This window comes from Biomphalaria glabrata, chromosome 2 (genome assembly GCF_947242115.1).
Source record: "Biomphalaria glabrata chromosome 2, xgBioGlab47.1, whole genome shotgun sequence".
NCBI lineage: Eukaryota > Metazoa > Mollusca > Gastropoda > Planorbidae > Biomphalaria > Biomphalaria glabrata.
The window spans coordinates 23,865,814-23,893,038 of record NC_074712.1 but is presented as its reverse complement, the minus strand read 5'-3'; the positions used below and the strand labels follow the sequence as shown (position 1 = coordinate 23,893,038).

Below are 27,225 nucleotides of genomic sequence, written 5' to 3'. Positions count from 1 at the left end.
GTTTAGCCGAACGATTTAAATGAAATCATTAAAAATATTTAACTAACCTTCTCTTTAATATTTTTTTTTGTAAAAAGTATGGTAAAAATGTTTATATTGATTATTGAATAATAACATTTAAGTATTACAAAATATTTAAGCAGAAGGAAAACAAATATGTCTGAAACGGAAACAGAATAAATCGGAACGAATAAATTATAAAAGTAAAATATAGTCGCTGCGACGCTGTCGGGTTAAAACCTCGTAACTTAAAGTAATGATTTTGCTGTTTCAGTTTGGTTATTTTCAATACAAACTATTATTTGAAGCTAGCATATAATCAACGGTAATTTCAGTTAAAATTAAAAATATAATAACTTTCTTTTGGCAGTTGGCAGCCGCCGGCCCACCGGGAATAGATAGGCTACCACTGGTCAAATAGATAGGCTACCACTCGTCGGATAGATAGGCTACCACTGGTCAGATAGATAGGTTACCACTGGTCAGATAGATAGGCTATCACTCGTCAGATAGATAGGCTACCACTGGTCAGATAGATAGTTTACCACTGGTCAGATAGATAGGCTACCACAGGTCAGATAGATAGGTTACCACTGGTCAGATAGATAGGCTACCACTGGTCAGATAGATAAGCTACCACTGGTCAGATAGATAGGCTACCACTGGTCAGATAGATAGGCTACCACTGGTCAGATCAATGTTAATGTCTAAGGGCTGAGCCGAAGGCTCTTCTAGCCCTAAGTTTGAAAAAAAAACCTGCTTGGACGCCAAACAGTAAAAAAAAAAAAACCTGTGTGAACACACAGTTCTGTTTGGGAGAGACCCTAGACAATGCCTATATAAAGCATTGCTGTTGACCGATGCGTTTGGCCCCCAACGCGTGGGCTAGATACACGGCCGAAGGCCGAGAATGCACCGGGATCTTCTGCCATTTTCCTTCAATGTACCAAGCTAACTGTGCGGGACCCGCCATTTATCTAACGGTCCCTTTGAGGAACAGCGCATGGATTGGTGACAGGTTTGTGGGGACTTTTTTACAACTCCGCCCGTGCAATGGATGGACTCTCGTCTACCCGTGGGCATCCCAACGGGAGTCCTGTGTTGCTACCCATTTAGCCTAGCCACTTCCTCTAATGGCCGTTTCCACGCGGGCGCCACGATGAGGCAGGGCAACGTGCCCGCGTGGAAATGGAACCTCCTTCCCCACTGGGACCGAGTACAAAGTGGAGTCACGAAAACAAAATGGCAATATGGTGAATGGTATAGAGGGGGGGGGGGCATCTAACCCACAGCCCATGAGGTCAGACACAGACTGTAAAGGATGATGCGGCGCATGGAAAAAGAAAATGTAAGCTGGTAAAAAAATGAAAACATACAAAAAATAGGGAGGACTAAAATTAAACACACACGGACACACACATACACACACACATATATGTAAATGTGTTTGTGTGTATAGTAACACATTGTTTAAAGGGGAATAATTTTACTTTGCTAATAATTATTTCAAAAGCTCTGTTATTTATCAAAATAATGATGTGAATAACTAAACAAAAAGAAAATATTATTCTTGTATACTTTTTGCAATGTAGTAGCCTTGCTATTAAAGATTTACAGAAAAAAAAATATTTAAAAAAACAACAATAAAAGTACATTATATGTGCATATGTGTTCGGGTCTGCCTAACTATTATTTAGCAGAGAAAAGAATGTCCGTGCATTGCATTACTTTCATTGTCTAAAACAACTTCTTACTTGCAATAGTAAACATGATCTGACTTGTCCTTCAGTTGATATAAGCTAGTGTTATGATGTTTGACTCTCAATATCTGTCGCACCTGTAGTAAAAAGATGTTTTGATAAGTATTCAATAATACAAACCAATATAGCATTTTTTAATATAATTAATAACTGCAAAAGCTGTTGCTGGGCTAAATAATCTCAGATAACCATGAAATTATAATTAAATTTAAAGAATAAATATAATTTATAGTCAAATATTTATTACCTAAAATGATATTGCTCCTTTTTGTTCCATCATTATGATATCATTATTTTGTTTTCATGATCCAATGCGACAGTCCAATCAAATGTATTATCAATTTAAAGTTTACACAACCTTCCAAACATTCTTAACCTATATTTATATGGTACACTTCAATCGCGAAAGGACTATGGATCGATCTCATAGAAATGAAATAAATGCCCGGGAATGTCGTCCATACAGTGTTTACCCCCCCCCCTCCCTCAACGCATTGAATTATCCAAAGAAACGGCAAGTGCCGATACTGTTTAGTTAGCAGGCTCTGCCACGGTGTAGCACTATGTGCTGCAAAATGCTTAAGTGTCGCTGGCTCCTGATTTTCTTTACGGTTGACTTCCGAAGTTTTTCCCATGTTTGGGTTTATGCAAGGCAGTAGAGGTTTGAATTCCATGTTAACCAGCCAAGGCTAACGAGCCTCTACTGCCCGAAGATTATGTTTAGGTGCCAGTTGCTGGTTTTTGTCGCTTCAAAGGAAACAAGAACTGAGTCACACGTGAAGCAATTAGACTGGTTGTTAGAGAATCTTTGAGGCAAAACACATTGGTAGTATTATGTAGGTACTGGAGTGCTTAGAGACATTAATAGTAATATTACTATATTAATAGAATAAAGCAGATGAGAGATTTCAAACAATCAATGGACGTTCATTTGTTTTCGTTTTTTTTTATAAAACAATATCCGGAACAACTTAAATCTGTCATGAGATTGAATGAAATATGAGTCAACTTAGAGATTTCAAACAATTGGCTATTGAAAATATGATTTCATCTTTAATTTTACTTCATAAACATCGCTACAATAGATTGTTCCAGATGTTTTTGTGAAAAGCAAATTAACGCCAAAAATGTTTGGAAATGCTCTTAAAACTTAAATTACATTTGATTTTCTTGCCTAAACGTCAGAAAAAAACTCATTATAAAAAAAGAGTTGTTCCGGATTTTGAAATTCTATGTATGTATGTACAATTACACTAAATATAAGCATTGCCTTTTTTGTGGTCTAAACGAGAACTGCCGACAGACCAACAGACAAAACATAAAAGTCCACTTTAATTTTAGTAGCTAGTGTCCCAGAAAAGCACAGTTGATAAATATTTATATTTGTTGTAAAAAATTTTTGTAACTTCTACAAATATAAATGAAGAAGTCATGGTGAAACAAAATGATCTGTCTTTATTTACATATATTAAACATTGTGTTCGTCATTTTACCTATTGTTTAAGAAGTGGTGTATTTATATGAAAAAGTCGCTTAAATAATAAATTTTATAAAATATATTATCAGCTGTCATATTTCTAATTACGTTAGAACGCTTTTGAGAACCGCAACCACAAAACTGTGCCCATTAATTTGCAAGCTGAATAGAGGAATTGTAAAAAAAAAAACTTAACAAATTACCTCTGTATTAAACTTAACTTTGATATCCAGTTTCTTTTGATAGTCTTGAAAATATCTGACTAACAGGTCAGCTGAAGGAAAAATTTCCTGCGAAAACATTTTACTGATATAGTTACTGATATAATGCATTAGAAACAATTAAAGAAAATAATAATGTTATAAGTAAAGCGAATGCATGAATTCATGAATAAAAAAATATTATGAATGGACCTAAAAATAGCTAATTGACATGAATCCAATTTTTTTTATGAAAACATTGGCTTGTGTATAGATCTATATTTAGAAGCAAGTGATATCAAGAATAGAGTTGCACTAATGGCGAACGAACGTATGAGATTTTTTTTGTTCATGAGATCATGGAAAATCACGAGGCCGCGAAAACCCTGTTTAAAGTTAAAATGGTTTAATCTAGTAATTTACACATAGAATTAGCGCGGGCCCTAAGAAAGTGCGGGGCCCACTGCGGCTGCATAGGTTGCAGTGGTCTAAGGCCGGCCCTGGATACAATGGGCGAAGCTGAATAATCAAAATGCTCATTTATTTAGTACTACTAAGAAAAAATGTCATTAGAAATATAATAAATTAATTTGTCAGAAATAAATAAATAATTGATTTTTAATTGTTTGATTAACTATTTTTGTTAGAATTTGTCTATTTGTAACTATGTTTAATGTCCCCTATTGCCGCATTGCTATACAGTGTGTGAAAACGTACACATAATGTCATTTGAGCGATGGACACAAGTTTTGGTTTACCTACTCCTGACTCCTGAGGTCCATACATCATAACCCACTCACAAAATAATTTTAGAATTAAATTCTGACTTCGTGTTCAAACGAGTACAAAAGATCTACAGTTTTTATAAGATCAAACCAAACAATATTCTAGTTTGTGTCAGAAAACTTTGCAGGGCCTGCAGATGAATAATCGCTCACAAACATGCTTACTAATAAAAAAGGTTGCTTGTTTCTGTTGTAGTTGTTGTAGGCCTACTGTACTTTTGTTTTTTCCAAATTTCCAATTTTAAAATCTTTTGACGCTTATGTTGTACTTACAAAATTATATTTTTTTAACATAAAAAAACAATCTCATAATCAAAATTATTATAAAACCTAATGTATTCGTGACTTGCTTCAATAACTATTTAGGCTTGCGTATTTCAAGTTTACGTAGGATTTATGTTACACTGCTAGAGATCCAGGCTGCGCTAGGTATTTTAGCGGCCCCCGAAAGGAGAATAGCCGCTTTTAGTTTTGTGTGGTCTATCCGTCTGTCCCGTTTAGATATCAGAAACTAGAAAGAAAATGAAAATCGAACATCATGATATTTTAGGTCATTCAAAGTTCTGATGCAACGGCTACTTTTTTCTTTTCCGAAAGTGAACCATTTAATTTTTAAAATTATTTATGCAAGCAGATATTTAAAACAATAACCACTTTTAAATGAAAAACTTCAGAGGAGGTAAGTTTTCTAAAAAAGGTCACAGACTTCTTCATCAATCAGTCGATTCATTCATAGATTCCCGCATTGAAACAAAAAAATTGCATCTAAGATCACAATGGCAAAAGTATCGTAATTTTATTACCTTAAACGATCAAAACAGGACTATGGCTTAAATATTCCTGGTCCGTTGGTGAATTCGATAGGGGCCGCCTTTGATAACACAAACTCTCTTTGTAATCTTGTTTTATAATGGAATGTGGATTGCGCAGACCAAAGCCACTCTTTATGTCCATTGCACACAAAAGTTGGTGAATTAAAGAACAACTGGTGGCTGGAGCTTTCAGAAAACATACAAAGATACGCGGACGCAGGAGACACGCGCTCACTCTTTGAATCTCTCCGCTCTGCTTACGGCCCAACATACCAGACTATGGCGCATCTAAGAACTGCCAACGGCCTCGTCTTGCTAATCAAAAAGTCCGACTTACTTAATATACCTACTTCTTAGTGATAAAAGGTTTGTGTCTCAGGAGTCTCAAGAAACAGTCCAAATGACACTAGAGGTTGAAACGGCAAGCTCAAAACACAAAACACCTGGCTCAGACGGTCTAAAGTAGAATTAATGTAAAATAGATGAAGCAGCTTTCACAGGTTGACAGACCTCTTCAATTTGTGCCGGGTCGCATGTACTATTCCGCCGGAGTTTTGTGAAGCCACCATCATATCCCTGTTCATAAAGGCGAGAAAGCAGACATCTCCGATGACCTTGGCATTACCTTATTGCCAGTAGCGGAGAAAATCCAGGCAAGGATACTCCTTGACTCATTGACCAAGTCCATATTAGACAGTGTGCTTTCTAAAAGTCATTGTGGTTTCCGGGCTAGTAGAGACACAATGGACATGATTTTTGTCTTGAATCAAACGCAGGACCAACGCAGTTAGCAAGTTGAAGCTCCTTTTCGCTGGCAGCAGATGGCCTCTAAAAAAACAGAGCTTTCACAAAGGCTGCGGGACATACATTTTAGACGGAAGAAAAAGCTTAAATGGACTGCCGGCAGATAACGGCTTTGACTACAAGAGATGCGGGAAAATATGCAAGTCGCAACCTGGTTTGCGCAGTCACGTGAGATAATGGAGGTAGGGTTGCTACTGCTATCAAACTCAATCTTCGGAATCGAAGACATTGCCATTATTATTATTATTCAAGATACATTCTCGACCTGTATGGTCATGCAAAACAGCAGGGTTTCTGTCTAGGGCCACTCAAATGGAGCTTGATGATGATGATGATTACATATTATATGCGTTGAGAAGCTTATTTTGGAGAAAATGTCGTAGCGGACCTTGCTTTGTAAATTAACGGCGATCCCCAAAGTGGGTCGCATTGGACCAACCCACCGCACGCTACTGGTGCAGCCCTTACAGTGCCATAGGTGTAGATATTATTATATTAGCTGTTAGGTAATACGCATAGTGTTGCATTAACCAGTTTATAGATGTAGTTATAAACTTGACACTAACCTTAGAGTAATGAGTAAACAGAAGACTTTCATCCTCAGAGATCAACGAATTCCAGTCATGCCGAAAAGAGAAATGTTTATTCCTTTGACCAGTGTGACGTTTATTTACACTAATTAATTTACGGTGTCTTGGAAAGATGGTGAAAAAGTGACCTAAAAAAACAACAACATTGGAAGCATTATTTTAAAAGGAATCGCTAATTGCTTGGACACCGATCCGTCGTCTACGGCCTTATAGAGCATACGTTTCAAACAACTAACCACGGGTGCGAGCAAACCCATAGATTGGATGGCAGGCGAAAGGCCAGGCTCCAAAAAGTCCTCTACTATCCGCCTAGGGCTATATTTCGAAAAGACAGCAAGATAGTAACTAAATTTTCGCCCAAAAAACTTTATCTCCTCTCAGATACACTTCATTGGTTCCTCCTTTGGAAAAGCGGAAGTTAAGATGTCTAGAAACACGCAGCTCACGTCGAGTCGTTTACATTGCATTTGTTGCCTAAAAGTTTTGAGCTATTATTTGCTTAGTTGAAAGTGTTTGCAGTATAATTTCTCAAATGGTTACGTTCAGACATTAAGATTGCTATTAGTATATTCATTAAGTTTTTAGTACGAAACATTAAGTGATGCAATATCTCTAGGGTAAAATATTGAATGTTTTTACTTTTAACAATATAAAAACGTGGATGTGATACGTTGTATGCTTTAGTATTCTAATGAAGGAGTCATCAAAAAATTTTTGGACATAAAAAAGGTGGAGCAGTCTACGAATTTGCATACGCTGTCGCTTCTTTATTTTATCATTAAAAATACGAAAAAAACTAAGAAAAAAAAAACAAGTCGTATTCCAGAATTGACCCAATAAAACTCAGCCCCAAAGATCACCGTAAATGAACAGCCCCTTCACGTGGTAGACCACTTACTTTAGAGAAAAGTTAAGATCTAGATCTACAGTGAATAATAGCACAATTTGATACCTACTGGAATGTGTGGGAATAATGAAAAAGGAATATAGAAACAATAGGGTTTGTTGCTGAACATAAAAATTATATATGTGTCAGACGCGAATAGCCCAATTTTCATTAAAAGAAATTACAAAAGTCATTTCTCCATAGTAGAATTTACGAAGGCTATATAAAATACAACCACAGACCTATATATACTACAATAAATATAGGTTTTGATTGCTAGTTACGATTTATTTAGGTAGGTGCTGTTTTACTATTACATACCAAGTATTAGAGTTTAGAAAAACCCAGGTTTGTTTCTTGTGCAACGCTATTAGCTAACACCTCATATCATCTCTCCATTAGTATATTTAGATCTATAATCGAATTATAGTCTAGATCTATATATATAAATCGAATAGATCTAGCAATAGTATAGAGTCTATCTTGAGACTAGATTACCGAGTCTATGCCTATAGTCAGTTTTTATTAGAAAAAAGTCTAGAAATTAATAAAGACTAAAGTTTTTTAATTATTAGATTATTAGATATAGACATAAGACATAGATAATAATACTGTAATACGTTTACTATACTCTATACTTAATCTACTAAACTAGAGATCTATCTATAATCTAGTCAATCTAGATCTATACAATATTCATTCTAATACTTCTTCTTATAATGACTTATTTAATAAGTTAGTACTTAGACTTAGATCTATTATAGTTTATTAATAGATTTACTTTACAATGCCTAGACCTAATAATAAAATTGCGAATGATGTCTATCATGGGCGTAGCCAGGGGGGGGGGGGGTTCTTGGGGTTCAAACCCCCCCCCGAAATGAAATCCCCCCCCCTTGGGGGGGGGGGAGTCGGAATTTAGTGACTGATTTTTTGCTTTGATTTTGTTTATTTTAGGTGAGATTTTAATACTAAACCATCACTTGCCCTAGCACAACCAAAGGGGTTTTGAGTTTAAAACCCCCTACAGGGGGGTTCGAGTTTAAAAACCCCTACCAGGAGGGTTCGAGTTAAAGACCCCTACCAGAGCGGTTCGAGTTTAAAAACCCCTACTAGGGGTTTTGAGTTTAAAACCCCCTACCTGGGGTTTTTGCAGTTAACTCCCCCTCTTCTATAAAACAAAACAAAAAAAAAATTCAAACTAAAATCCCCTAATTCCAAGAGCACAGTTAAGGAAGATTTTGATTTTAAAACCCGTCTAAAATTTACGATAAACCCCCTCTTTAATATAAAAAGAGCTAATTACGCACTCAAAATGTTATGAGCGTAGCTAAATGGGTTTTGAATCAGTTTTGAGTTTTGAAGGTAAAAAATATCTCTTTTTAATCATAAAAAAAAGCAAATTATACACTAAAATGTTATGAGTGTAGTCTATGGGGTCAGTGGAGTTTGAAGCTAAAAAGTACCTCTTCAATATAAATAAAAGAAAATTACTCACTCTAAAATCTATAAGCGTAGTGAAAGGGGTTTTGAGTTTAAACCCCCGCCATCTTCAGTGTAAGAAAAAAAGCAAATTACTCACTCAAAATGCTATGAGCGTTGCCGAAAGGGGTTTTGAGTTTAAAGCCCCATTCAGAGGAGTTTGATGCTAAAAATACATCTTCAGTATTAAAAAAAAAGCAAATTACACACTAAAATTATTTGAGCGTAGCCAAGCCAATCGGGGTTTTTGAGTTTCTTCTACAGATGTCTTTTTTTAAAGTTTAAAACCCCTCCAGATGGTTTTGAGTCTAAGATCCCCCTACAGAGCATTTTGAGGTGGAAAACCCCCAACAGAAGATTTTGACGATAAAACTTCTCTTTTCAATATAAAATCTAAAGCAAAATATAGTCACTTAATTCCAAGAGCGTATTCAAGAGAGGTTACACATTTTTACCAGTGGCAGGGCTCCATTAATAAACTGCAGTGAATAGTCATCTACCGAAATCGAAAAACACTAAATATAGCTCAACAAAGATGGCTAAGACAGATTTCAGGAGTCAGTTATAGAGATCGTATCTAAATCAAGGAAATCCTATGCCGAACTGGGAGTCGACCCCTTAGTAAGATTGTGAGAGAACGACGCGTGAGGTTTGCGGGACATGTTCTCCGACAAAATGAATTACGCATAAGAAGAGTTGCAATGATATCCTAGTACAACTTGACGCCACTCATTCATGGAGGTCCTCGTGGTAGGTGGGAAGAGGCTTCAGACATTACCAGTGACAGATTTTTATGGAAACTGCTTGACGTCGAATGTTCCGAACGGCGTGGGAGGGTCTAAGTCAGTAAGAATAGCACATTAGGTTTTTGTAATAAAACTTTTTAATAGCATTAAAATGGACTGTAGATACCTCAGAATATGCATTTTGTTGGCTTTCAATACCAGAAATAGTGCTTGGCGGCGGGGCTTCGCCCCGCGCTGAGGAGCTCCTGGCGCTAACCCAGACCCCCTTGCTAGTAATGGCGGGGAGGAAAACAGCTTGATGGCAAATGCGCCGAACAACGAGGGAGGGTCTAAGTCAGTAAGAATAACACATTAGGTTTTTGAAATAAAACTTTTTAATTTCAGGAAAATGCACTGTAGATACCTCAGAATATGCATTTTGTTGGTTTTCAATATCAGAAATAGTGCTTGGCGGCGGGGCTTCGCCCCGCGCTGGGGGAGCTCCTAGCGCTCCCCCAGACACCTTTGCTAGTAATGTCGGGGAATCTACAATTTTTTCACTAACTCATGGAAGAACCTATTCTAGGGCACAATAAACGTCTTCCGAAAGAATGAAGGGTCAGAATGTAATAAAGATTATGTACACACACACACACACATAAATACATATAATTTTTTTTTCGCGGAGGGGGGGCCCAAACCCCCCCCCCCCCCGAAAAAAAATCCTGGCTACGCCCATGATGTCTATAATGACTCATTATTATTTTTTTTAAATAATAATAGGCCTACTAAATCTAGGTCTAGACTCTACTTAAAGTTAGTTACTTAGACTTAGATCTATTATAATTTATTAATAGATTTACTTTTCAATGCCTAGACCTAATAATGAAATTGCGAATGATGTCTATAATGACTGATTATTATTATTATTTAAATAATAATAGGCCTACTAAATCTAGGTCTAGACCCTACTTAAATCTAGTCTAAAATAATAACTGTCTAAGACTCTAGATGATTGAGATGTTCACATAGAGGTGTTTTTAATAATACGGCATGTCGGCTGAAAGTATATAAAGTGCTTTTTTTTTTTTTGTAAAAATAAAAAAGAGGCTCCGGTACTCAGTGATAGATTGCCTAACTTTCAACTAATAATAAATTAACAATTAACGTTGAATTACAAGAAAAGTAATAATTTTTCCCGACATTGAAAAAAGGTGCCGGTACCCCGTACCGTTGCATACCGTCACAAAAATATATGTATATCTCAATCTTCTTTCATTTAATTTTTTTGCGGGGTTATCGCTACTTAATACATTGATACCGGATCGATTTAAATAGGGCCTAAGTATACAAGCAGGATTTCGAGCATTGGATAAATTTATTTTTAAAGTACAAAGTTTTATGGAAGAGGCAATATATTAGTTGTTTGAAGTTTGTAACTTCTTAAATTCAGGCTAAAAATATCGAAGCCTACATTTTTACACTCATTTCTAAACAATTGGAAGAGATGGACTGACTCATAGTGTAGCTTGTGTACATCTGCAAAAACACAAACTCAGTTAGACTTTCAAAACTATTAAATGAAAAACTTAGTGATTATTTTTACTGTATAATTCTATTATTATCCCTTTTTAGAATTAGGATATAAACAAAAATTTGCCATATGACTTTATCTAACAGAAAAAAAATTAAACTTACGTCTATTTATGCGGTTATTTTTAGTTATCTAGTAATATAAAATATATTGAACTAACACGTACATTCATCATAATGCAGCCATGCGATTTTTCGTTTATAAACATAGCATTATTTAGGACCAATATTTTACAAAGGCTGCTTGGAGAAATCAGGTATACCCATTAGGAGAAAAACGACCCCTTTACTCAAGAAAAATTTAAGAAACTAGAACAGACACAAAATAAACAGTGACATTCATAACAAAAGAATATTCAAAATTGATTAGAGTAACACCTTTTTAAGTAATCATTTAAAGTTTAAAATCACTACAATTTTTTTCAACAATTATTTTTTGTATGAAATTGTGTATCGGAAAATGCCGGGTACATGAAATAAGCTAGTCCTAAAAAAACAACACAGATCTTGGGTAAAATACTCATCAAATAAAGTACTGTAAATGTGTAGTTTCACGCGCTAGTTTCAGGTCTTTTCTTTTTATAGCCTCTATCGGGTTATATCTCAACTACCCGTATTTTTGTGCAGATTTTTTTTTTCTATCAGGTACACTTAAAATTATAATAATAATAATAATAATAATAATAATAATAATCTTTATTATCCGTAAGGAAATTAGTCTTACAATTTGTGCATTACACCAAACAAAAAACATTATAACTATAAGAAACCAAAGTGTACATTCACACCAGACTCACTCATAATTTACATGTGACAAAGTTTATACCAGATTGTTCTTATTTAATGATTTGATTGCCAGGGGAACAAAAGGGTGTTTGTGTCTGTTTGTCTTTGCTATCGGTGTCTTGTATCTCTTTTGTGATTGTGCCTAATAATGTCAGTTTAATTTAAAAAGAGAACTGAAAAATACAAAGATATATAGGGAAAAAAAGCGACTTCCGGCCAATACTTTTTAATCAAAGAAACGAAACGGACTAGTCCAACAAACCCTATTAGAATGTCTAGTCCAAACTAGTACAGTTGTTTATATCTAGGCAAGATATGAGTAGTAATCAATAGAGCTAGATCTAGTACATGAGTAGGATAATTGGCAATGGCTGTCGACAGTAGTATTGCTCATCAGAAACATTAAATCTTTATAATCAATGTATAGAAATAGATCTAGAGTAATTTTCGTCTAGGGAACACCGCATATTTTCTGACATTAACAAACACCCGACAATCTTTGCTAAACTGAGCCTCTATTTTGATAGCTATGACAAAACGTCTATTATTTTTATTTATAGTTCATTTCTTTATAGTTCAGACACATTTCGTTTTGTTTACTCTGAAAAACAAGGGTTTTGCACTGGTTCAAAGAGCATTGGTAGGACGATGCCATTTTTTTTCTTCTAAGACAGAAGGAGGGAAGGTAAGGGGTGAAGATTTTCTTAGAAAATTTAAGTATCAGCTAAACATGAACTATCTAAAATGCTTCTAAATAGGCCGAAAAACACACACACACATGTCATAGTCTTTAAGTAAATATAGAGCGTTCCATAATATTCGTTTGTCACAATCAATGACACGAACGGTCTGAACGTTGTGATGATGATCCGTCGCTTCGAAAATTCCTCTGCGGCCAATGTGTCAAGTGTCTTTTCTTATATAATACAGACGTTACTTCAAAAAAGATGATTACGTCCTACGCGTCATGTATTCAGTCATGCATATTAACCAATGACTTAAATTCTGCCAAGTCACTGGTTTTCCTGGCTAGCTCAGGCAACCCATTCCATGCTCTAATAGCACTAGGGAAGAAGGAGTATTTGTACAAATTTGTCCTAGCATATGGGACGAGGAATGTGCCTTTATCTTTGTGTTTTTCAGAGTATTTTATTAAATTTTGTTTTTGTATTTGAAGATTGTGGTTCAGTGTTTTATGTATAATTGCTTGCTATTTTACTTTTGAGTCTTCTGTTCTGAAGTCTTTCTAAATTTAGTGATTTTACTAAAGGTGTTACTCTAGTCAAATGTGAATATTCTTTTGTTCTAATGCTCTATTTTGTGTCTGTTCCAGTTTCTTAATGTTTTCTAGAGTTGAGGGGTCCCGAACAGAGGATGCATATTCTATTATTGGCCTAACCAAGGTTAAATAACATTTTAGTTTTATGTTCTTATTTGATTTATAGAAATTTCTTTCAATAAACCCTAATGCTTTGTTTGATTTTTAGCGGCCCCCGTAAGGGGAAAAAGCCGCTATTAGGTTTGTGCAAAATGTCCGTCTGTCCGTCTGTCCGTCTGTCACACTCAGATCTCGAAAACTAGAAGAGATATGAAAAATATTATTTCATCATTAAATGCGGCTTGAAAAGTTTAGGTGCAACGGCTACTTTTGGTTTTCTAAAAGCAAACCGTTTAATTTATAAAATTAATTATGCAAGCGATTTTTTCAGAAAAATACACCAATTCTAAAACAATTAGGTAAATGTAAGGGAGGCAATGTTACAATATGCTAACAAAGATGGACAATTTTTGTGTATTTTCAGTATCACTAAGTCAAATATATTGATAAAATGTAGAAGAAATGTTTACAACAAATATAAATAATAGTTAAAGGTGTTTTTTCTGGTCAACTAGCTGCTAAAATTTAAAGAAAACATTTCTGTTTGTTTATAAAGGCTAATAATGCATTTTGTATGTAAATATCACACACATTTTTTAAAATGGTCTTTTTATGCAGCGACTTTCGTGCAGTAGCGTAACGCCGTAACATGTCAAGGTGCTAAACCAATTCCTTAAACTTTAAAAAAAAAATCAGATTTTATTATTTTTTTTTTAGTGCCCCCATCCAAATAAAAGAAGATTATTTTTGTGCGTTTTGTCTGTTGTTCGGTCTGTCCGTCACGATTAGATTAACAAATAACACTAGAGGCTATTATAAATCTGATTTAACCTTTAATTTTTCATTCAGAAATATTGCAATAGCTTTAAGTGTCTATAATAGATTGTTCCGGATGTTTTGTGAAAAACAAATCAATGCCAATGAATATTTGTTTGCTCTTCTAACTTATATTAGATTTTATTTCCATGCTTAAACGTTGCAAGAAACACATGATCTTTAATATATTGTTCCGGTTTTTAATGTAAATAGCAATATAAATGCTAAATTAAAATATCTATACTGATTTATATTTCATTAACTATAAAGTTGTTCCGGATATTGTTTTATAAAAAATAAATTATGTCAAATGATTGATTGAAATCGCATTATTGACTAATATTACACTTATATTCTTTGACACAACGTCACTATAGTTTATTTATCAATATCAATTGTTCGGAATTTTTAATTTAAAACAACTTTATGTCAAATAAATTTTTTTCAAAAATATCGACAATAGGTTATTCAGGATTTTAAAATAAGAAAGTAATTAACTAGAAACGACTATTGAAAATCAATTTTTAGACTTATTTTACAGTTAATTTTCTTGTCGAAATATAATAAAAGTTGTTTAATCGGTAAATAATGTTCCGGATTTTGTTTCGAAAAAGAAATCGAACTACATTACCTTAATTTTCTTACAAATCGTCGCCAAAAATGATCCGAATTTTATATGAAAAATCTAATAACGCTAATAAATATTTGAAATCCCTCTTCTAATAAATAAAACAAATAATTTTCTCATTTACGAAAATTGGTTGTTCCGGATTTTTTATGAAAAATAGTTTAACATTTAACTTTCTAGCTAAAACGTTAGAAAATCTAATTATTGTTAATATTATGCTCCGATTTTTAAGGAAAACAACTTCCTAACACTAAAGTATGGTTTGAAAAAACCTCCATAAGGCTATGGTACATGTAATTTTCATAACAGACAATCCCACAAATTTAATTAACGGCATTTGATTAATCTGGAATTCTTATTTTCTCTCACTATAAATATATAAACATCCGGAACAATCTATTATAGAAACTTAAAACTAATGCGATGTTTCGGAAGGAAAATTAAATTTTAATCAGATTTTCAATAGCTTTTAGTCTTTTTACTTTCTCGCTATTAACATAACGGACAGACAGACTGACAGACATAACAAAACAAAAAGCGTCTTTAATCCGTTTATATATATATATATATATATATATATATATATATATATATATATATATTAAGTCTAACTAGCACATCAAATGAAATGCTAAAAGAACAAACTCGGTGCACCAATGTCTATGATCCCTCGAGAAGCTGCTCGTAAAGATGACATTTTTTAGTCTAACTAGGACGTGTGACGTAATGGAATTTTTTTCCTTTGACGTCATATAGAGTTAATTCTTTAAATGAAATGCCAAAAGAAATCACTCGGTGCACCAATGTCTATGATCCCTCGAGAAGGTTCTCGTATAGAAGACATTTTTTAGTCTAAGACGTGTGACGTAATGGAATTTTTTTCTTTTGACGTCATATAGAGTTAATTCTTTAAATGAAATGCTAAAAGAAATCACTCGGTGCACCAATGTCTATGAACCCTCGAGAAGCTGCTCGTATAGAAGACATTTTTTTGTCTAACTAGGACGTGTGACGTAATGGAATTTTTTTCATTTGACGTCATATGGAGTTAATTCTTAAAATGAAATGCTAAAAGAAATCACTCGGTGCACCAATGTCTATGAACCCTCAACAAGCTGCTCGTATAGATGATATTTTTTAGTCTAACTAGGCCGTGTGACGTGGTGGATTTTTTTCCTTCGACGTCATATGGAATATATTCTTTAAATGAAATGCTAAAACAACTCGGTAATGTTTATTAAACCTCGTAATGTTACTCGCATTTTAAAAAGACAATAGCTAGATTTAGATCTAATCTAGATTTTTTACTTTAGATCTAGATTTTTTTTACACTAGATCTAGATTTTTTTCTTACACTAGAGCTAGATTTTGAAAACTAGATTTAGATTTTAAGTTCTAATTAAAATCATTATAGAATCTAGATTTAGAATTTCTTGGTCTAGTTTGGAATGTTTGTTGTTTTACATGTTTCGGATGTTCCTTCAGAGCTGTAGTCCAAACCTCCCGTAGGACTACGGGGGATGGGAGGGGGCAGGGTTTGAACCTGGGACTATCGATGAATCCAAACGACAGTCCAGCGCGCAAACCGCACTACCAGACAGCCATGATTTAGACTAGATCAAGATCTATAATTTTAATTTCTAGGCTTAAAGTGTAGATTTTTATTTCTAAAGTCTAGATTGTCAATATGTCAATATTGCAATGTTATAAAATACTAAAACTAATCTACTATTTTAATATTTCATATTGCAATTTGTCTATTAATTGATCATCTAGTGTTTTTTTTTATATAAATCTTATCTAAATTACATCTACAATATCCCAAATATATATTTTAGATCTAGATCTAGTAGATATAGATATTGAGAGTGCTAAATTAGTAGTTTAATTTAGGTAGATTTACATCCTCATTCTAGTTCCATTTAGGCCTAAATGAAAATGCTCAATAACAAAAGATTATCTAAAATCGCTCTTCTGACATATTGTACATATCCGGTAGTTGTCATTCCGTAATGTGTAGGTATATTATCAATAGAAGGCTATTAGTTTGTAACCAGTTTGTCATTAGATTAAGAGCAATGCCTGGTCGTGCGGTTAGCGCGCAGGACTGATTATCTCTACGGTCTCAGTTTCATACCCTGCTCGATGCCATCCTCAGTCGACCAGGGATCCGTCTCCCACGGGGGCCGCCTCTGAGTTTGTGTGGCAACACAAACTCTCTTTGTAATCTTGTTTTAAATAGTTTCATCAATATGGGGATTCCATGACAGTTTTTCATTTATTATAACACCTAGGTATTTTGCGTTTTTAGTTTGTGTTACTGGTTTACCATGAATAAGATAAGTGGAATTAATTTGTTTTAGTTTTTTGTTACTCTTAATAACTGACATTTTTCTGGGTGGAAAGACATGCTCCAATTTGATTCCCATTTCTCTAATTCATCTAATTCTATTTGTAAAATTTCTGTATCTTGTGTTGTTTTTATTGTTCTATATATTATGCAATTGTCTGCGAATAATCTGATTTTTGTTCCTGAACTAATGCAATTTGGTAAATCATTTATTTAAATTAAAAATAGTAGTGGACCTAAGACTGTTCCTTGAGGTACACCTGAGTTTACTGTTATTGGTGTTGATTTAGAGCGATTTATTATTACAGTTTGTTCTCTCCCTATCAGAAAATCTCTAATCCACTGATGCAATGGACCATCAATACCGAAATATTTTAATTTTTTAAGCAAACTGTGGGGGTGAACTTTATCAAAAGCTTTGGAAAAATCTAGTAAGATAGCATCTATTTGCTCACTGTTATTAAACCTTTTGAAAATTCATCAATTAGCCTATTAGTTGAGTTTCACATGATCTATATTTCCTAAAGCTATGTTGGTATGGAGTAAGGACATTATGTTTGTCTAGGTGGTTTATGATGTTGCTACATATTATGTGTTCTAGGATTTTACATGTGATGCTGGTAAGTGATACCTGTCTGTAGTTTCCTGGGTCTGATTTTTCTCCTTTTTTAAATAGGGGGGGTGACATTAGCTTCTTTCCAGTCCTTTGGTACTCTGCCCTGGTTAAGAGATGCCTGAAAAAGTATTTTGAACACTGGTGCTAGCTCATTGCTTAGTTCTTTGAGTAATCTACTGATATACCATCAGGTCCAGATGTTGTCTAATAATTTTTGAATTATTAGATTGCCTATTATTAGGGATGTTGAGGTGATATTAATTTTACAAAATGTTGATTCTATATTTTTGAGTTAGGTAAGGTAATTTCTTCTGCTATAAGAGTGTTTTTTATTGCTAAAAGAACTCCTCCATGATTATCAGCCTTATCTTTTCTAAAAATGTCATAATTACTATTGAAAATTTCTGCATTATAAATTTCAGGATGTAGCCAAGTTTCTGTTCCTACAATTATGTCTGGCTTCTCACATTCTAATAAAATTTCTAAGTTTGCTGTTTTGTTCCTAATGGTTTGAAAATTTATTACTAAGGTTGTAAGGTATTTTGGTATTACTTCTTTATTAGGTTTGTTTAATGAAGGTGTTGTATTAGTTTTAGCAGATTTAACTGGATTGGATCTGGCTAGTGGTTGGTGAGTTTGGTTTAGGCTTTTGTTTAGGTTGTTGTATGGGTTAGAAGTGTCTGCATCAAGGGAATCAAACAGTCCTGATGTAAACTGAGGTAACCCACACGGTACACAGTGCCACGATGCTTTTTGTTGCCTAAGGCATAATACATAGGTGTATTCATATGGAGACATGATGCGTGGTACCATTCATCACAGGTGTCACATTGAATGGCTCTCTGTTTCATGGTGCATACTTTTTTGCAGATGTTGCATCTATCTTTAGATCTAGGCCCTGAATTTGATTCTACATCTCCTGCTATTAATATTAAGACTGATAGGTATTTATTTCGACTGAGTCTAATTGAGAACTTCCATTTGTGTTGGTTAATTTTCTTTAATGTTATGGATGTGTATGTTAGGTTATTTTTGAAGTTGCATTGATCTATAGTGTGATGATTGGTAATTATTGTTTCCTTTTTTAGTTTAGTGTTGACTGATCTAGATCTGTGTTCAATTAGTGTGTATTTAGAAATTATCAGAATAAATAGCCAGAGCAATTGCATGATGACTGTTGTTCGGTTTTAGTTTTTAAAGGTCTAGTCTAAATCTAGTTTAAAGTTTACAATGCTTAAGGCTAAAGTGAAAGCTAGTTTTAAGTTTACAATGGTTTATTTATTAGTATTCTAAGTCTGAAATTTTAGATCTAGAATAAATCGATTTATCTTATCTTATCTTATATAATACAGACGTTACTTCAAAAAAGAAGATGATTACGTCCTACGCGTCATGCATTTAGTCATGCATATTAACCAATGACTTAAATTCTGCCAAGTCACTGGTTTTCCTGGCTAGCTCAGGCAACCCATTCCATGCTCTAATAGCACTAGGGAAGAAGGAGTATTTGTACAAATTTGTCCTAGCATATGGGACGAGGAATGTGCCTTTATCTTTGTGTCTTTCAGAGTATTTTATTAAATTTTGTTTTTGTATTTGAAGATTATGGTTCAGTGTTTTATGTATTATTGCTAATTTACTTTTGAGCCTTCTGTCCTGAAGGCTTTCTAAATTTAGCGATTTTACTAAAGGTGTTACTCTAGTCAAATGTGAATATTCGTTTGTTATGAATCGCACTGCTCTATTTTGTGTCTGTTCTAGTTTCTTAATGTTTTCTTGAGTTGAGGGGTCCCAAACAGAGGATGCATATTCTATTATTGGCCTAACCAAGGTTAAATAACATTTTAGTTTTATGTTCTTATTTGATTTATAGAAATTTCTTTTAATAAATCCTAATGCTTTGTTTGATTTTTTTGTAGTTTCATCAATATGTGGATTCCATGACAGTTTTTCATTTATTATAACACCTAGGTATTTTGCGTTTTTAGTCTGTGTTACTGGTTTGCCATGAATAAGATAAGTGGAATTAATTTGTTTTAGTTTTTTTGTTACTCTTAACAACTGACATTTTTCTGGGTGGAAAGACATGCTCCAATTTGATTCCCATTTCTGTAATTCATCTAATTCTCTTTGTAAAATATCTGTGTCTTGTGTTGTTTTTATTGTTCTATATATTATGCAATCGTCTGCGAATAATCTGACTTTTGTTCCTGAACTAATGCAATTTGGTAAATCATTTATGTAAATTAAAAATAGTAGTGGACCCAAGACTGTTCCTTGAGGTACATCTGAGTTTACTGTTATCGGTGTTGATTTAGAGCCATTTATTATTACAGTTTGTTCTCTCCCTATCAGAAAGTCTTTAATCCACTGATGCAGTGGACCATTAATGCCAAAATATTTTAATTTTTTAAGCAAACTATGGTGGTGAACTTTGTCAAAAGCCTTAGAAAAATCTAGTAAGATAGCATCTATTTGTTCACTATTATCTAAACCTTTTGAAAAATCATCAATTAGTCCTATTAGTTGTGTTTCACATGATCTATATTTCCTAAAGCCATGTTGGTATGGTGTGAGGACATTATGTTTGTCTAAGTGGTTTATGATGTTGCTACATATTATGTGTTCTAGGATTTTACATGTGATGCTGGTAAGTGATACTGGTCTGTAGTTTCCTGGGTCAGATTTTTCTCCTTTTTTAAATAGGGGGGTGACATTAGCTTCTTTCCAGTCCTTTGGTACTCTGCCCTGGTTAAGCGAAGCCTGAAAGAGTATTTTGAACACTGGGGCTAGCTCATTACTTAGTTCTTTGAGTAATCTAGCTGGAATACCATCAGGTCCAGAAGCTTTATTTGGTTTGGTGTTGGCTAATAGTTTTTGAATTCCATTTTCTTGTACTACTATATCTTCTATGTTGTCTACTTGGTTCAAATTCAGTAATATGTCTTTGTCTCCTGGGGCTGAGAATGCTGATGCAAAGTATTTGTTTAGAATGTTTGCTTTAGTTTCATTATCATTATGTATTATGTTATGTTCATCTTTTAATGGCGCTACGCCTGTTGTTTCCATTTTCTTAGACTTAATGTATGACCATAGGTTTTTGTTGTTGTCTTTAGATATTACATTGTTTATGTATTCACTCTGCAGCTGTCTGCTTACTTTTTGGGTTAAGTGTTTAATTTTTATATACTTTTTGTAAACTCTTTCTGCATTAGTTTCTTTAAATTTTCTATATAGGTTTTCCTTCTGTTTACAAAGCTTCTTTAGTCTATTATTAAACCAGCATTTATTTATTTTTTTTGATGTGTATTTAGTTGGTATTTGATTTTCTATAATGCTTTTAAGATGGTTTTTAATGAAATTCCAGAGGTCATCGACTGGTTGGTTAATGTCTTTTTCTAATAAGAATGTTTGTTGAAAGTTTAATGCAGTTTAATGTTTAATTTATCTATCTATCTATCTGACTATCTTAGACTTAGTAACTATTAGTAGATATACTAGTAACTGAGTATGCCTAACCTAGAAGTAGAAGAATATTTTATAGATCTATGATATTCTTAGTCTAAAATTATATTATTATTATCATATTATGCTATAGTATTACTAGTATTAGATTTTATAGACCTAGGAGTCTAGACTCTAGACTTAAATTGATTGACATACAAACTCCTTGTCAAATTACAAGTGATGCAGACAATTGATTTCCACTTTAGGCTACCTGCAGAAACTTTTCTAAATCTCCAAAAACAAGCGCGATGATCACAACAAATACAAGCATATTAGTGAGGATAAAACTTTTCACTGAGGAATAGGGCGAGACCCATGTAACTGAATTGTCTCACGGAGGAACACCTACATTTTTAGTTTCAGTCGCCTACTCAGACTTGATGTGGCCCGTGGCACGAGTGTAAGACAAAAAAACAACGAATCAGATTGGTCATTACTGTTTTAGAAGAACTGGATGTTATTTGGAATTGCAGTTAGTTTAAAAAGAAACTAATAATAACTTGAAGTCCGAAATTTTTATGCAGATTTTTCAGTTAGTCATAAATACATTATTGATTTTATTTTTTATGGTTGATTTTCCATTATTATAGATAAAAATGCTCATTATCTTAAAAGGAAACTCAAACTGAATTTAAAAAAAATAGATGTAGATCTAAACAAAAGTTGGTAAAGATGTAAGAGTGTATGCTTACTGACTCACTATTGTTATTTTATTTAGACGGACTCATTCACAGACTTAACTTATATCACCCATTATATACAAAGTTAATAAATAACACTCTCAAAAATGTATTGACTCTTTCAGTAAATCGCTTATTTAACTAATGTTTAGAAAATACATTTTAAAAAATAATTGTCTAATGTGATGAAAAAAAAAGAGAAAAACAAATAATCCATATAGCATTATGCAATCAACATTGATTTTTGTAGGCATTGATTTTTGTAGGCAGGCGGAGCTATTTATTCCGCCAAACACTCGCCTGAAGGCGCCCAAAAGCGATACTGGCCCTGACCAGACGGTTATCAACTTCCCTCGAAAGTGAGGCTTCATTCGACACTCTACTACCCAGATATGTGAAGTGGTCTACCACGTTAACGGGCTGTCCGTGATCTTTGGGGCTGAGTAGGTTTTACTGGGTGACTTCTGGAACATTTATAGATATGGTCCAGGGGCGGACTGGGTATCAAAATCGGTCCGGGCATTACTATATAAACCGGCCCACAAATGAATGGCATTTCATATCATGGGCGTAGCCAAGAGTTTTTCGGTATGGGGGGATTTTTTTTTCTACCACCCCTCTGCAATGTATATATATGTAATTAATCTTCATTACATTCTGACCTTTCATTCTTTAGGGCGTTCTTTTTTAGTCTAGAATAGATTCTTTTAATTAGTGGAAAGACAGTACACACAAACAAGGACTGCTAGGGAGTTTGTGGGAGCGCTGTGAGCCAGCATTATTTCCATTATTTTAAGCTTTAAAAAATGTAGAAAGTGGTAACTATAGTTTTGCTTTAGTTTTTGTATCGGAGGGAAAGGATAACCACAAAACCCCTTTTAGAAAATTCGGTGACTGTAATTTGTTTAAGTTGGCTGCACTTGCGCATTAAGTAATGTTTCCTTTTCAGACAATGAGATCTGAGGCAAGTGATGATTTGAACCCCCCCTTCTCAACAACTTGACCATGGCGAAAGAACCAAAAGCAGCAGCGCCCCTGCAAACGGCTCAAGGCATAGTGGTCACAGACTGTAAAAGGCCAGACGCTCGGAACCATGCCTTCTAAGTCAGGTAAGAGAAGTTTAGTGTCGAAAGCTCAGACGGCATCAGGAAGGCCAAAGCAAAACGCAGCATGGTCTATGGTGAGGATGAGACGAGCACATTCACTAACTCTTTCACCCACGGAGAGCTAGATATTGCACTTCGAAAGTGCAAACTGCGAAAGGCACCGGGGCCAGATGGACTCAGCAACGAAATGTTGAAACATCTCGGTCCCATTGGCAGAGAGAAAGTGTTGGAATTGATCCATCGTACTTGAACTGAAGGGGATTTCCCTAAGGCTTGGCGAGTCGCAACGACTAGGTGTCGGTTCACATATGCTTAGGTGGATACAAAATTTCCTCACGGAACGGACTGTACAGACACGTGTTGGTAAGAACCTGTCGAGGAAACTTCCACTGGAGCAAGCGGTGCATCAGGGACGCTATTCCTCGTCTACATCAACGACTTACTGGCTCTCTCCTGTTTGCAGATGATATTGTGTTGTGGGAATCGGGGAGAGTTTGCCAACAGCTAATTGGCACTCTCCAGCAGGCATTAACAACTTTATCCTGCTACGCCAAAATGTGGAACCTCGAGGTAAAACCACTCAAAGTCGGTTTACTCTTGGTTTACGCTTGAACGTAACATATCGAAGGAACCAGTTGAGCGACGGATGGACAGTAAGATTCTGGCATGAGATAAAAAGTCCAAGTACCTTGGGGTTATCAGAAACTGACTATGTGCGTTCATATCCAGCAGGTGTGAGAGATTGCTTCCGAGAAGATAAATATTGTGGAAAAAACTAGCTGGAACGAAGTGAGGAGCGAGGGCGGACGTGCTGAGAGGTCTGTACAGGGGTGCAGTACGCTCTCACTTGGACTACAGTCAACCTATTCAAGTCTGGGCTTTGCAAACGACAATCATAAGTCTGGTCGACGACTGGTAGGGTAAGAGACGTCTCAATAACCGGCTCTACTTGGGCGTGGGCTGTTTCCCCGTCCGGTTCTTTCCTCCCGATGGAGGCTCACGGCATGCCAACGATACGGAAGTACCTAATTGACTAATTGACCCAGTAGTAACAAGGCAAAGTTATCCTACACGGCTACTACATGCAGCCGGAGAGACTATCGCATCGTATCCAGCTGGAGTGACCACCATCTACACAGACGGCTTTGTGCAGACGCTCGAGGGCACTGTGAAAGCTGGGGAATGGGGGGTATTTCAACTCTCTGGCACCCCGAAAGAGACGAGGTAATCGGACCCTGCCAGGGGAAAAGCAGCCTCGAAGCTGAATTGGAGGCAATGTTCTAGGCACTGGATTGGGTGGAAGGAAAAGTACGTAGCGGGGCTGCGCCAGCCAACAACGTGGTCTTGTGTACAGACTCTAGCTCTAGAGACCTTAGAGGGGCTAGACGAAGGTGTCAGAAGGGTTTGCGACGTCCTCACTGTCGGAGGGTGTCTCCTACGATTCGGTGTGAGCATTACCTTACAATGAGTGCCCGCCAATTGTGGAGTGGTCAGTCAGGATTTGGTGGACTAGCTCGCTAAAACCGCGGTCGCGACGGCACTCGAGCATGATGAACCGTGCACATACCAAAGTGTACGATCCCTGGCCGACAAAAGATTGTTGGCGCTTTGGTACGTTAGCTGGCTGGGACAAGTGCCGTGAGCTCCACAGGGCAATGAGTAAACCAGACAAAAGAGATCTGTGGTGGCAACTTCATCGTGCGGAACAGGCGGTCCTAGCCCAGTTCCGAGTCGGGCACTGTCTATTGGTGTTTACTTCGGACGTTGGAGGGAAAATTACGACACACGATGTCGCCACTGCATGGAGGACGACGACAATAAACCACATTCTTTATGAATGCAGAGTTCTGCATGAAAGACGATTGGGACAAGGGTTTGATAGAGATAAAACTGGTACATGTCCGACACTAAGGCTGTCATTGTACGGGGACTAGGCGACCTTAAAACTCACTGCTAGCTTCCTCTCACGTGCTCTAAGGGAGTAAGTCTCAGCAATGTTCGCTGCCAATGAGGTTTTTGATTCGGTCTTTAAAGCATTTCCATGGGTCACCTCTGTTACGTGGACCACCTTTTAGCTCACCAAAAAAGACTTCTTTTGGCTTACGTTCATTCACCATACGAGATATGTGTAAATTGTCAAATGTGATTTAAAAAAAAAATCTAAACTGGCATAACAATTCAATCAATGTCGTAAACAAGAAAATACACGAAATACAGGCTTGGCTAATTAGTCTATATTGGCTAAGAAAATCAGTTATAAAGCTTTACAGTTATAGATCTAAGTCACAAATTGAGTTGTGCACACTTACCTCTGTAACATCTTCTATGGCGATTAAGTTTCCATTCACGATTTCTTGTAAAAGCCAAAAATCAATTTACGCTGCAACCAAGGACGCCTCGGTGAACGAAACTTATGCTTAGTTACCTTAGTGTTGGCAGTCCATGTATATATATAGTCTATGGTTTAAACATATTTCATTTTTCACAATATTAAAGCATATTCCGCTTATGCCCTACATAGACCAAAAATTTTATTTTTGTACTATAATAATGAATAATGGACCTCATTCACTAATCGTAAATAAACACATTTAGCCACGTCATAATATTGATAAAACAATGAAAAATACGTATCACGTGACAGCCTTTATGAATTACATAATTTGTATAGAAGATATATAGAATCACGTGGCTAAATGTTGTTTGTTTACGATTGGTGAATGAGGTCCATTGAAATTCAATAGACAATAGACAATTTAGTCCAGATGTTCTCCAAAATGATGCAGTGTAATATTATTTTCTTTTGATACTAAATTATTACAATATAAATCCAAACTTTAAAATAAAATTTACATTTATATTGTAACTATACTGCACCATCTTTATGTTCGGAAGTGGATTTGATGAAACCTTTAAAATATTAAGGCATTAATTTCAAGTCGTTCCGGGAAAAGTGCGGTATTTTACTTTGTTATGCTTTACCCTGTAACTTAGAGATTTAGCATCATTAGATGAAGCTAAGAAATTGTGTACAAACGCTAGAATGAATAAGCAGAATAACAAAAATAGTAATGTTCCACTTTCAGACCTTGCAATCTATAGCGCTGATGATATAAAGGTCATCTATTTCTGTGGCCATCATAACGACCAACAGCCTTTACTTTTCCCAAACTAATGTCAGGTACCCATTAGAGCTGGGTGGACTCAGAGGCGCCCAAATATCCCGAAGTTAAAAATCCCAGTCTTCACCAGGATTCGAACCCGGGACCTCTACCGCTCAGCCACCGCGCCTCCTAGAATATTTCATGCACTACTGCTATATTAAATGTCTGAACGTAACCATTTGAGAGGTTACACTACAAAGAATTTCTTCCAAGACAATTACTGCGTTACTCAAAAACTGCAAAGGAAAACGACTTGATGTGAGAACGATGTTTGTAGATTATAGGTGCACTTCAAAGATTGTGTATTCTCCTTGCCTTGTACAACTAGAATTAACACACACAACATATTAGCAATTTTCGGGTAAATATTAACTTTACATTGAAAAACTGTCCAACCAAGGGAGGCTCGGTCAACAGTTACTACCATCCTATAGAATAGAAAAAAAGCCTAGTCAGTACAAGGTGAACACCTTTTTGTTTTCAGTATAACAATCCTAAATAAAATAGTAGCAGATAATTAGAATGTAAAAGTTATTAATAACCTGGAGTATGACTCTTTTCAAAGATAATATAATCTCTTTTAGATGACTGTAGAAAATATCCAAATTGTAAACCAGCTGGACCTGCTCCAATAATACAATACTTGTGAAAGTTCTGTGTCCTATTCTTTGTCAGTACAATAGACAAATGAGTTACGATACACGCAATTCGTATTAATAACGACATTCTTAGTTCCGATCACAGATTGTAAACACTTTTACAAATTAGAGATGGCGTTTACATATGTAAATAGTTTTCCTAAATCCTCAAAAAAGTTTAAAATGAATTAAAGGTCCATAAATTATTGTATGAACGACTTTAAAAAGTTTTCTGTTTTAGTGAAAAGAAACAGATCTCCTGAAACTCATACAAGTCACAAGTTATAATATCTAAATAATATTAGAAATACTTTTAAAAAATTAAATTAATTTAAAATTTATTTCTCAATATTTATCTCTTAACATAATAAAAGGGGCCAATGAAATATCGACATAGTTCTATACAAAATCCTTTTATAGACAAGAGGTCTTTATATATACA

At 35.2% G+C, this 27,225-nt stretch overlaps 1 protein-coding gene across 1 annotated transcript in view; it reads right to left on the bottom strand.

Moving 5' to 3' along the window:
* The window catches only part of LOC106058492 (FAD-dependent oxidoreductase domain-containing protein 2-like), a 68,775-nt gene extending 41,606 nt beyond the window's left edge, over window positions 1–27,169 (bottom strand). The window contains exons 1-4 of the mRNA XM_056019711.1: window positions 26,688–27,169; window positions 6,405–6,556; window positions 3,441–3,527; window positions 1,755–1,837 (exon numbers count right to left, since the gene is read on the bottom strand). Coding sequence (XP_055875686.1) covers window positions 1,755–1,837; window positions 3,441–3,527; window positions 6,405–6,556; window positions 26,688–26,871 — 506 coding nt within the window. The 5' untranslated portion in view covers window positions 26,872–27,169. The remainder of the gene's footprint in view (window positions 1–1,754; window positions 1,838–3,440; window positions 3,528–6,404; window positions 6,557–26,687) is intronic.
* Between the last annotated feature and the right edge of the window lie 56 nt (window positions 27,170–27,225).